Genomic DNA, 13,566 nt, shown 5'->3' on the forward strand with positions numbered 1-13,566 from the left:
AAACGGATCATTGCTTGAAAACTAACATAAGGTTTCTACTTGATTCTGAAAAACATGTCGGATGTCGTGTATTCCCTACACACTTTTAGCTATGCAACAGAAGTAGAGGGGAACACTGATATGTCATCTATAGATGTTAAATATTATTTCGTATTTGAAATATGTAAACAAAATTAAACTGTGTGAAAAAAGCAAGTTGATATAAAAAAAAATAATGACATCGTTCTGAGTCTGTTTTTCTTCAACTCAAGGTGAAAATTGACTGTCCTAAGCCTTTCTCTCTAATCATCGCCCAAATAGATTGGAAAGCTGTAACCCACCAAGGCAAGGGTTTCTGTAAAGGAGATTCTACCCACTTTCTTTTGGACGAACAGCTCGCTGATAACGTCAAACTATGATGAAAGCGCCCGTCCTGATGGAAAGGCAAAGATAATATTCCATTGTCCTGTCCAGAAATACCGTAATATGTCAACCGGCTTATGACTCTCCATTTTTGTGTGTCAACAAGCCACTTCTTTGTTCTGGTCGAAGAAAGCATAATAATGAATCTGTCGTAATTTGCCCTCGTTATAACCCTGTCACTTGGAGATTGAAATCGCAGCGTAGAGGCAAAAAATCACAGTCTGTCATCCTAACGGAAAACACGAAACAAAAATACCACTATGTTTTTCTAGTGGGTTGCCTCCTGTTTGTTGTATCGGCCGACGTTTTCTGGGCTCCCTGATTGAATAACAAGATGATGATTTTGTCACAATTTTCTTGTTATCAGATTTTCGCCATGCTTATTATTTTCATCCGTTTGACTTTGTTTCGTTACGCTTAGTCGCCAATTTGCTGTTTTTTTGTTCATCCCAGCTCCCCACTCACAGGGTTGGATATAATCCCGGCATTTCATTCACTTCCTGTGATGCCGAATTTCGGTCCCACTTCCTTTTTTTCCAACTAACCCCAAATACACAGCCGCCTGACGAGCTACGAGCTTTACATAGGGCAGTACGGTATAAAACGATACATATCATTTTTTTTGTAACTAATTACACTATATTACGAATAATATACCTGGGATATTCACTTAATTTTAAGTATGAACGAACAGTGGTCCAATAATGAAATTTAGCGGGTAAAATTAATAAGCACCTTTCCCTTAAGCTTATGGAATTCGACGTCCGAGGCAAATTTTTGCAACAACTGAAGGCGGTACTTTTGAATGAAGAAGTAGTAGAATATTTCATGACGTTTTGACAAAAAAAAACGAAATTTTTTTTAGCAGTGATAAGATAGAGTCCTACATTATTTTACAATATTGAAGAACATCATTTATTGTTACCGAAGACATCTGTGCTGTCGATCGAAGTAGTCGAGTCACAGGAGAACGGTTGAAGTTAGTTGTTTAAGTGCCAGGATACGAAAAAGATCAAAATATAACAACTTTTGTGAATAACTTTATTCAACCATTCTTTCAATTCCGAAAACCTGATTAGCACCTGATTAGCAAATCGTGAAAGATGTAAGTACTAAAGAATCAGAACATAGTAAAGCTTAGTTCTTTTAGAAATGGGACACTTTGTTTTGCTTATAGCTCGTTAACTAGTAATTGGAAATTCAAAATTTTGACAGCATTTTGCTGCCTGTGAAAAGTACTATCCGACCTATTTTTTTCAAAATTTTAAATTTACGTGTTTTTGAGATATTTACGATACAAGAAAAATGAAAAAAATAATTTTGCACAGTTTTCTTCAAAATCCATCATTACCAAATTGAGAGCTGACAAAACCGTTGATTATTCAAAGAATTAATGTGTGTGAGTGGTGAAAAAGTGTGCACACACTGTCAAAAATGTCCACAAAGTTCAAATCAAACATTGGAGAGAAGCACACGATCGACAACTACGGTTAAGGGTCATCTGGAAAGTCAAGTCTCATACCAGCATTTTTAATTTGGAATAAGCGAAAAACTAAGGGTGGATCGCTGAAATGTCCCGGAAAATTTCTCCGATAAGCTGAAAATGTTGCCTAGTAATAAGTCATTCAAACCCAACCTCAAACAACAATTTTTTGCTAGTTCCAGAGCTCTTAAGCTGAACAGCCAGCACAGAGACAGAAAGAAAAGATGATTTTCGATAAACGACAAAACTTATGAAAAACCCTATTTCAAACAAATTCCAGCTTTAAATCCTATACCATGTCTTCTCGTGGCAAGGTCCCGAGCATATCAAAGTATGTATTTGCTAGTTGTTTTTTATTAAACAAAATGATTTGCCAACATTCTGCTCCTGTGGAAAAAACAACAATTTTCAAAACGAAAACTTTGGTTTTCGCTGTTTTTCAAAGCCCAAAAAGAGTAATCTTGTAATGTATACTTCGCAACCTTTGATCTATACTAACCAATTTTACTTGAACTTCCATCTCATGATAGTTTCACTTCGTTATTGTCAAATTTTGCCAGCAGAATTTGCATTAAAACGCTTAAAAGTGGCTCAAAAATAATCAAGTTTTGGAAATTCCGAAACACCTGTATCCACTATATTGCCCTCAGTTTCTTTAAAAGAGAAGTATTGAACCGTAAAGTAGCAGAAATTTAAGGAGAAGGTTGTAGCAATCTAAAATTCAGTTTAGACGAAGTATGAGTTTGAAAAACTGATCAACATCATGAATGAAAAAAGTGTGCGCCGGCCTATGGGAGGTACCAAGAATAAAGTAGATTCTTTTCTTACAAAAAAAGGATGAATATTTTTTTCAAATTGTTTCGCACCAAAATGCCGGGAAGGTCGTGGGCAGAAGTTGCTATTGATTTTTTGGGACCGCTGCCGTCAGGTTATCTTCTAGTTATTTAGTATTGGCCACAAGCGAATGGTGAGGTGGAACGTATGAATAGGTCCATTTTAAAACGTTTACGTATCAATTAATAAGAAACCTATAGTAGCTGGAAGTGTGATTTAAGAAATTTTCTATTGACCTACAACTCTACTCCTCATGCAGTTACAGGAATCGCGCCGTCAACGCTCATGTTTGGAAGAGTAATGAGGGATAAAATTCCAAGTTCGGAGGAAGTGTTTTCGAGAGCAATCTTACGGGAGGAAACCAGAAATCGGGACTGGAAAAAGAAGCTAAAGGCAAGTTAAGTTTTAAACAACAAAAGGCATGCAAAGCAGAATGATTTAAAAGAAGGCAATGTAGTGGTGGCAAAATGGATAATCAAGGACAACAAACTATGTACTACTTTTGGACCCGAAAAAATTCAAAATCGTATCAAGAGCTGGAACGACCGTAGGACTAAAATCTTTAGAGACGGGAAAAACATACTAGAGAAATGTTTCACATCTTAAAAGCATTGATCATGGGTGCAACGAATCAAACAATGACTCTCAGACCAAAAATGGTGGGGATCAATCGAAATTACAAATAGGGAATAAGAAGATTGCACTGGAAGCCAACCTGGAGGACGTTAATGTAGGTGATTGCGTAGTGAGTCGAAGTTTACTCAAAACTAAACTACCGGAATACCTAAAAAAACTGTGTTTCCATTGTAAGACAATCGAAGTAAGGGGGGAATGTGATATCGATCGAAGTAATCGAGTCACCGGAAAACTGTTGAAATTAGTTGTAAACGACAGGATACGAGAAAGATCAAAATATAACTTTTGTAAACAACTTTATTTAACCCTTCTTTCAATTCCGAAAACCTGATTAGTAATTGGTGGTAAAATCAGTTTTTTCGTTACATCTCTTCAGAGTGATATTTTATCAAAAACATCATAATCGTAAAGACAAATTGTTATCCACTCTGAGCCAAAGCCACGAGAAATATTGATGATGGTGTATTTTATCCTGTATCTTCATGGTGTTCCGTTTTCGGAAAGCACCCAAAGCGAGAATATTAATGATGGATGTTGTATTGTGGACGCTGGTTCGCCAAAAGTTGTGACCAGCAAGAGTAGGATGCATGAATTTGAAAAGGTTACAAACCGAAAGCTTTTTACAGTGCAGGCAAAATTTCTGTTAAGTTTTTTTTTTGCTCTACATTCATCTACACCAATATGGAAACAGTTCAAATCTTAGACAGATACAAAGAATATCCACAAAAAGTTCATGGTGATAAAATGTGAAAAAAGCAGCGTTATTCAGACGTATTGACGTAAAGAGGGCAGGCATACCTCAAATTCGTAAAGTATAATCATAGTGAGTACTAATGGGGTTCATTCTAGCATGATTGTTACAAAGCTCAGTGCCATCAAGGCTCATGTTTGTTTGAAGATAGCTTCATTTGTTCTAGAAAAACTGGAATAACTACATTTTCGGCAGCTGATGAATATTAATTGTACCTACTCTTCTTGGTCGTAGTCAACACCTTTCTTGTCGGTACTCACCTTGAGTTATGATTGTGTCGTTCTTCATCCAATAATTGATTGATCTCGGAAAAGCCTCCGAGTTGCATTCCAAAGTTAAACGTTGCCCAAGGGCTGCACCGACAAGCTGATCCTGAATCCAAATCATCGGAGGAACTGACGAGTACACAAAAAAAGGAAGAAAAAGGGTGAAAATTGAAAATGGTCAATGATTTTTCCCTCAATTGGCAGATTTGTTGTTTCTCGTTCAACCCGCAAAATACGAGTGCACGTGCAGAAACTTACAATGCACTATCAGCATCACCCGTTTGCTGACTGATGGTGGAATTCCATTGGAAGCGATGCACAAATAGGCCCCCATGTTCAGTCGGTTGACCCGGGCTATCGAAAATGTCGACGCATTCAAGCTGGAAGCTGTAAAGGAGATACAAAAAAATACACATTTTAACCTGATGAAGCAAAAGCTGATGGTTCAAAAATACACACAAATCCGTATAATTGCTAACAGCATGATGAATGGGAATTTTCGAAATTACCTCCGGAACTAATTGGCTCGTTGCCTTCTCGGCGCCACATGATGGTGGGTTGTGGGGAACCGGATGCGGCACACTTTAGCGTCACATTACTGCCCTCCCGCACGACCATGTCCGTGCTCGTTGGATAGTCCAGAATGTTTGGCGGCACTGGAATGGGAGGCAATGTAATATGCAAAATGAACGTCGAATGGCAGATTATTACATTCATGAACATTCTACGGGATTTTCCCTTTTCATCAGGGTTAGTAATCGGGTTTCGTTAAGAGCATTTTCCTCGAAGACGTTTTACCGTTACCTATAGTGCTCTAATTAAAATATTACAATATTATCCTTGCGAAAACAATTGTCAGATTAATTCTTTTCAATTATGATTCAATGAAAAATTAAATCATTTGAAAATTGTACAACAAGAGGTCATCAGAATTGTTTTGTTTTGATAAACTCTCAACTTTTTTGTAGGATTTTTTTTTTTATATTTTTCTTTCCAATATATCGTGATTGTTGCAAAGCACGAGATTATTTTTATTTTTCCAATAACTATCATTTATATAATAGTTGCCTGGGAAAAAGAAATCTAAAGATGGTTTTCCCAAAATTTCTAATTTTAAGTATGCAACCACTAGCGGGTTTTAGGCAAACTTTGAGAATTATTTTTTAAACATTAATGAACTATGGTAAAAACAATAATAGACATGGTCAAAAGAAGCCAATGGATTCAGGGCCAAAGGAAGAACAGCCTCAGGGAGGGTGTTTTGGTCACCAAATTTTTACTATGATATTTTTGCTCAAACAATTCATGATACATATAGGTAATCGAATTTTTTTCTTTACATATTTCAAGTTCTTTTAAATTAACAGTTTTTCGCATAGAATAGAAACTTTCAAAAATACATCTTTAAATCTTTGAAATGGTAAGCTATGTTTACATAAGGATTCCTTTAGTAACAAAATAGGTAACTTTAATTCTTTGAATAGGCTAAAAATCTTATGAGTTTAGCTTATTTGATTCGAGCATGGCAGTTCAAAAGCGGTTCAAATCTGATTCCTGCAAACGTATTTAAATTCTCGATTTTAGTTTGAAATATGGCTTTACGAAAAACTGCAAAATTAACAAAGTTCAACAATACACAAAAAATATGGAATTTCCTGAAATTTGTTTTGCAGAAAAAATCCAAAAAAATATTTTTCATTGAAATCAATCAATTAAAATCATGGTGATGATTTAAAAAAATTAAAAAAACCTAGTTTTTTTTTCATTAAAAAGATGCCAATTTAACTCAAATTGTACCTTAAATTTGTAATTTTCAGCTGAATTATGTACCGTAAAATTGGGTTAATAGAGACATGGAAGTGAATCGGGACGCAAATAGGAAAAAATGTTGTGATCACAGCAAAAAAAAATGTAACGTTGGCCGATGTAATTTTGGAGGATGTTAGCAAACCGATGTATTATTAATGATTTTCGTTTTATTAATACATCATTTCTATGTACACCATTTGAGCAAGTCTTTTAGTGTAATATCACAAACAGCAATGTAATATTCCATCAAGTAGCCAATGTTAATCCAAATTGACATTTGTTTTGTTTTACACATCGAAAAGTTGGAGAAGGATTGCGAGACTCAGGAGGATTTGTTTTTCTGGTGAGTGGTATCAATCTTTTCGTGATAACCTAGCAAAAAAACTGAACAAGGTTTTGTTTTTCATTTTTCAGTGCTGGTCAGTATTCCCCAGAGACGGCTGAGTCTATAGAGAAATGAAGAAAGATTTTAAATCATCCGGATATTAAGGTGAGTATATTTCTTCGGCATTTTTATCCATCATATGTTAATTTTCAACTCACTCTTCTAGAAAAAAAAAACCGTTACCGTTTGCAAACATACTGGCTATGTCTTCTTAGGGATACGAAACCTCGAACTGGTCAAAATATCAAGTTAACGATACCTGGAAGATAGGAATTTGGCTGTAAAATTCTAACTACCGTAAGGAAGTATTCTCACCAATCTTTCATCGCTAAGTCCGTGATAAATTATTATAGTGAATCGAGTAGAATGAATCTATTGGATTACGAAGAATCCATCGTAATGGGAGCCGCTGAATTCGTTTAGCATGAGAAAATGTCTTCTAAAAGAACTAGTGACTCCACGCAAGAGTTAGGTATAAATTCCGTTTCCGGATATCCCACGAAGGAAAGATCTCACTCAGAATAAGCGCACTAAAAACCTGAGGATACAGGTGTAAATATTCATTAAAGTTCAAATAAACGACATACTAACAGTTTGAATGATTTCTCAATTTTATTCTCATTTGATATCCTGATCATTGTATCGTAACAAATCCATGTTTTAAATCGGGGACTAGAATTTGACACTCAAATACAAAAATAAACAGAACCAATAACCAAGTCTGTAAGAAAGTTAAGTGAATTTCGAAACATCTAACCACATTGAAATGGCAACATCATATTCAAGCTCGAATTTGTCTACTCGATACATGCATCTAATATATTTTTACGCCGTTTTTTTTTACATCAAAGGAGTGTAATATTAGATACCTTTTGCAACTCAAGTTATGTGCACGATTTTGATGTAATATCGCAACACTTTTTTTTGCTGTGATCCGAATCTCAAACTTTCTACTCATTTTTTCTCCTTCAGGACCAAAACGTTCCTTGATTTATTTCTTAAAAAAATATATAAATTTGATTTACTTAATGTTACTAAAATAAATTTAAATAAAATTTTTTGAAGCATAATAAATTCACCAAATTTCAATCCATGTTAAGTGTTGTTTGACATCACTTCAAATAGTTATGTGACATGTCTATAATTTTGGAATATACAGGGTCCGGCAATTGAACTGCTACATTACTTCAACAGTAATTATTACGTTACACACGAAACAGTATTGAACGACCCCTCGTCGCTTTGTTTACATTACGTCTTGGCTATCATTGCACACTGGTACAGAACATCAATCTAGCGGAACTAAATTAATAGCGCCCAGGGATGAAAAGATAGACTTTTGGTGTCTTCGACAACATTGCATAAATTTACAAGGCGCATACTTTGAAATAAAATACAGAGTAGAGGGGTCCACCAATAGCAAGATAAAAAAGCTAACTTTTTTGTTAAGCATTTTAGAGCTTTGGTTTCTTCTACAAAGTTGTTTATCTTAACAAAATACATAACTTTGTTGAACAAGTCAAAGTTCTACAATTTCATTCTAAGGAGTTACAATGAAATTAAGAAAAATACCTTGAAAAAACGGTTTTTTAAATCTGAAACGTTGTAGGTAAGACAAAACAATTTTCAGTCTTCGAAACAAAGTTGTAAAATGTTAAGTTCTACAATCGCTTAGTACATTATGAGGTGTTTTGAAATTGCTGAAGCGCTGTAGAAAGCATTCAGTGTAATATATTGACGATTTTCAAAGAAAAGTTTATCGAATTGCGCAAATTTTCGCACTGTCAGCCAATGTGGATTTTATTTTTGGTATTAAGAGGAATCATTTCCATATAAAACTAGCGTGGAACTCGGTGGAACTCTGAAGCAATTTTAAGATTGAAAATCTAGTATTTTGTTCACAAATATCACTTTTTTTAGACACTTGTTTTAACAACATTAGCTTCGGTCAGGAGTAAAGGTGTATATCAACGTGTCGACAGCTCTGGTTTCAAAATGGTCATAAATCTTTTACTCAAATTGAGTTTGTAATCCAACGAAAACTTATTATCTCAAAAGTGTTTTTATCGTTAAATAGAGCCAAAATTGGCCTGCCACCAGCTACTGAAAGCTGAAAGCTAGTTTACTTTTGGAGTTAAATCACTTTCACGTGCTGGTACAGATATCATTTATATAATGATGTACTAGTACAGATTGTATTGATAAATTTGTAACGAAAAACCGGTTAAATCATCTAATTATTTCTTATTCTCAAATTCTGCAAGTAAATTGCGTCAAAGAAACTAAGAAACTAATAAAGTGTCTAAATAAAGTGATATTTGTTAACAAAATACTAGATTTTCAATCTTAAAATAGCTTCGAGTTCCACCGAGTTCCACGCTAGTTTTATATGGTAACTAGCTGACCCGGTGTGCTTTGCTACATCTTTCAAAATCAAATGATATTTTCAAAAATTCAAGTTTTCTTGGCATTATTTTAAATAAAATTATAACATAATTCATAAGCAACCGCTAAAAAAGGAGAGCTGCAGCTCGAATTGCAACACAAAGGTTACTTAAACTTATATTCTGAATCTTGCTCTATACATTTGTGTTAAAAATCTGATAATTTCAATCTGTCTGGAGGGTCTCAAATTAATCGTACGCAAACAATCTAACTTATAAAAAACGGTTGTTGTTGCTTGACATGTTCTAGATTTATGCTAAAAAACTGATTAGAGAGCCGTCTCCCCTGTTCTTCCCTTCACCCTCCGCTGAATGGAGGTCGTCATTTTTAATAATCATACCCATTCCCTTCCCAAAAATCCTCCTATATCAAATATTGTTCCATTAGTTTATAAGTTTTTAAGCTTTACAACAAAATGCATGAGAAGCCTTTTCCTTTCTTCCTCTCTCTACACTGTAAAGCGAAAGGGTCTATAACAATCGTAGAAACATATCTCGTAGCCAAGTACCTTTCCATGTCATATTTGTTTCCATTTGTTGACTTCGTTAGCATAAATTGAGAACTTATGCTAAAAAATTGTATTGGTCCACCTCCCTCCTCCTATGTACTTATCTACTCACTGAAAGGAGGATGGTGTGTCAGATAATCATAGCATCATAAATGATTGTCCATGTTAAGATTTGTCCATTTTTCGAATTTTTGTAAAAAATAAAGTGAAATGTAAGCCTCTTCTTCCCTTCCTATATTCCCAATTCTATCATACTACTGCAAGAAAGTAATTTTTTCACATAGAAAAAGTATTTTTCATACTCAAATACTTTTTGATGCCAAATTTGGTTTCATTTGCTCTATTAATTCTCGAGTTATGCTAAAAAACTGTATGGAGGCCCCCCTTTCCCCCTTTATATCTCTCCGCTGAAAAAAGGTGGGGCTTCAATTTATAAAAGAATCATTTCTCTTTTTTCAAATACTGTCACATGCCAAATATGGTTCAATTTACTCGATCAACTCTCCAGTTATACTGAAAATTGTAAAGGAGACCTCTCTTCCTCCTATTCATCCACCTCTTTGAAGGAGTGAAGAATACCAAATATTGATAGAAGCATTTCTCGTACCCAAATATCGTTCCATGCCAAATTCGATTCCATTAGCTGTTTTAGTATATCAGTTATGCAGTAAAAATTGTATGAAACTCCCCTCCCTCTTTCCTTTCTCCCCGTTGGAAGAAGGAAGGTGTCTCAAACAATCATGAGTACATGTCACCTTCCCAAATACCTGCCCTTGCCAAGTTAGGTTCCATTTGCTTAATTAGTTTTTGAGTTATGTAAAAAATTATAAAAGAGGCCTCCTCCCCCCTTATATCCCCCTTCTGGAAAGAGGGAGGGGTCTCAAATAATCATAGAAATATTTTCCGTATCCAAATACCAAATCCAAATTAGGTTCCACTTGCTTTATTAGTTTTTGAGTTATGTGAAAAATTATAAAAGAGGCCCCCTCCCCTACTCATATCCCCCCCTTCTAGAAAGAGGGAGGGGTCTCAAATAATCATTGAAATATTCCTCGTATCAAAATACCTTCCCATGCCAAATTTGGTTCCAATATTTTGATTAGTTTTCGAGTTACTTGAAAATTTGTAAGGTAGCCCCCCTCCCCCCTTCCTATCATCCCACTGAGTGGAGGGAGGGGTACCTTATATTCATTGAAATATTCTCCGTTTCCAAATACCACCCCATGCCAAATTTGATACCATTTACTTGATTGGTTCTCGAGTTATGCAAAATATGGTCTTTTGTTTGGGAGGCCCCTCCCCCCCTTCCTGTTATAGGGAGGGGTCTCAAACCATAATAGGAACCTTCCCCGGCCTCCAATACCTCCACCTGCCAAGTTTCACCCAAATCGGTTCAGTAGTTTCTGAGTCTATAGGGAACAGACAGACAGACAGACAGACAGACAGACAGACAGACAGAAATTCATTTTTGCATAAACTGGGTTTCGGTCACCGTTCCTTTTATCTTCTCGATTTTCGGTTGATTTTTCTCGGTGATTTTAAAAATAACTTCCATTTAGTTTACGTTTCGGTTTACTTTATTTAAAATTTTCAACCATCTTCAGAACTGTTTAAATAACGGAAAAAAAATAAAAAATTAACTTATCAATTAAAAATTTAAAAAATATCTTCTTACACTAAAGCTATTATACGCCTGCTGGGGCAATCAAATTTTAATTTTCGCAGTCACTATTGTTGCTGCTGCTGCCGCTAACTGTCGACGCTACTACTGTTTTCCGCCTGACTTCCGCGTCGTCTTTTTCTCGTAGCTTTTTCCACAGACCGTTGTAGACACTTGAGATACCTTTGGTATCCTGTTGGATGTTTACCGCTCGATTCTCTCGCATTTTGATGTGTAATTTTTCGGCTATCCGTCGGTGGGTCGTGTTGGTAATTCTCTCCAATATTCTCGTTTTAGAGAAACCAAAAACATGGCCAGGACCGTTGTCTAAAGCGTGTTGCGCCAACCCCGTGGATTTTTGTTTTAGGCGTACGTTATTCTCGTGCTGCTTGATGCGTTTGAACAATGTTTGAGAAGTTTGTCCAATGTACTCGTTACCGCAAGAGCATGAGATGGCGTACACGACATTCGTTTGCTGCATTAACGGTATTGGGTCCTTGAGCTTCGTGAAGATGTTCGACTTAATTTTATCACACGGCTTGGGAGCAGCAACCAGATTGTATCTCCGCAAGATTTTGGCAACTTTTTCAGTCAAACGTGGTATGTACGGGAGCGATACGAAGCGACTGCCGTCCGGTTTATGTTCTTTGTTTTCCAAAGTGTTGAACATCAGATGTACTCTTTTTTGTATTATGTTGTCGACCATATTTTGCGGATAGTTGTTTTTCATGAGAATTGACTTTACTGTTACTATGCTGTTTTTTCTGTTTTTAGCATCGGACAGTTTTAACGCACGATCAATAAGCGCAAATGCTGTATTGGATTTGTGCGTATATGGGCTTTCAGAAAAGAAATCTAAATAGCGCCCATCCGGTTGCTTAGGGAACCAAGACTTTTCAATCTTCTCCCCTGTTCTGTGCAAAGTCATATCAAGAAAGCGAATTTTCGCATCATTCTCCCTCTCGATGGTGAATTTCAGGCTCGTGTGTGCGGAGTTAAATGTATCGAAAATTGTGTCCACATCTTCTTCCCGTGCAACGATGAAGCAATCATCCACATAGCGCCTGTACATCGAGATGTGAACATTCTTCTTCTTCAGTTTTTCAATACATTCTTGTTCAAGTTGTTCCATTGCGATATTTGCGGCGACACAACTTATCGGTGAGCCCATCGGAACTCCATGGATCTGTTCGTAAAATTTAGAGCTGTATTGGAAAAATGATGCACCCAATACAACCCTAAGAGCTTGTTCCAGTGAGCCAAGCGGGATGTCGGTGTATTTCCTTAGCTTGTGCCATTTTTCGTATATGTATTCGAAAGTGCTCGACGTCGGTACATTTGTGAAGAGCGAGGTAACGTCTAGCGAAAACATCACACAGCCTTCTGGGACCTGTAGCTTCGAAATTTCGTCTGCAAATTCAAAGCTATTTTTGACATGGTACTCAGTTTTTCCCACAATGTTATTTAGGATTGCCGCTAGATATTGTGCCATGCGATACGTGGCTGATCCAATTGTGGAAACAACAGGCCGAAGGGGTCTGTTTTCTTTGTGAATCTTAGGTAGCCCGTAGATTCTCGGTGGATGACTGTGGAATACTTGGAGTTTGTTTTTTATAGCTGTGTTTATGTGTCCTTCTTTCCACCATCCTTCTATAGTCGTATTTAGTTGTTTTAGGATTTTGTTCGTTGGGTCCGAAGGTATTTGTTTGTATGTTGTTGTGTCGGATACAAGTGCTATCATTTTTTGGCGATACTCATCAGCTGTTAAGATCACCGTTTTATTACCTTTATCGGCTTTTGTGATGAAGATGTCTGGGTTGTTTTTGAGAAAAGTACGACTATGGAGTATGTCTTTTCTGATCCATTCGTTTTCCTTCGTGATTGGCTGGTGTTGGTAATTAAGATGATTTGAAACTGCTGTTGCTACCTCGGCACGTATATCATCTGCTTCATCTTTATTCTGGATCGCGCATTCGACATCTGCAACAAACTTCACATACGGAATGTTGTGTTTATTCTGTATGTTGAAGTTCGGGCCAAGAAGTAGAACTCGTTCGAGGTGGTCTGGGATCTCGATTCCTGTCGTATTTTCAATCCAATTCGGCTGCTGGATCATGAAAAAGGTGAAAAGCATGATCCAGCAGCCGAATTGGATTGAAAATACGACAGGAATCGAGATCCCAGACCACCTCGAACGAGTTCTACTTCTTGGCCCGAACTTCAACATACAGAATAAACACAACATTCCGTATGTGAAGTTTGTTGCAGATGTCGAATGCGCGATCCAGAATAAAGATGAAGCAGATGATATACGTGCCGAGGTAGCAACAGCAGTTTCAAATCATCTTAATTACCAACACCAGCCAATCACGAAGGAAAACGAATGG

General features: G+C 36.4%; 1 protein-coding gene across 1 annotated transcript in view; it reads right to left on the bottom strand.

Annotated features, from left to right (window-relative positions):
- LOC129744992 (lachesin-like) overlaps nt 1-13,566 on the bottom strand; it is a 96,908-nt gene that overhangs the window by 15,989 nt on the left and 67,353 nt on the right. Inside the window, exons 5-7 of the mRNA XM_055737816.1 lie at nt 4,882-5,028; nt 4,631-4,759; nt 4,367-4,501 (exon numbers count right to left, since the gene is read on the bottom strand). Coding sequence (XP_055593791.1) covers nt 4,367-4,501; nt 4,631-4,759; nt 4,882-5,028 — 411 coding nt within the window. The remainder of the gene's footprint in view (nt 1-4,366; nt 4,502-4,630; nt 4,760-4,881; nt 5,029-13,566) is intronic.

Source organism: Uranotaenia lowii, chromosome 2, assembly GCF_029784155.1.
Source record: "Uranotaenia lowii strain MFRU-FL chromosome 2, ASM2978415v1, whole genome shotgun sequence".
NCBI lineage: Eukaryota > Metazoa > Arthropoda > Insecta > Diptera > Culicidae > Uranotaenia > Uranotaenia lowii.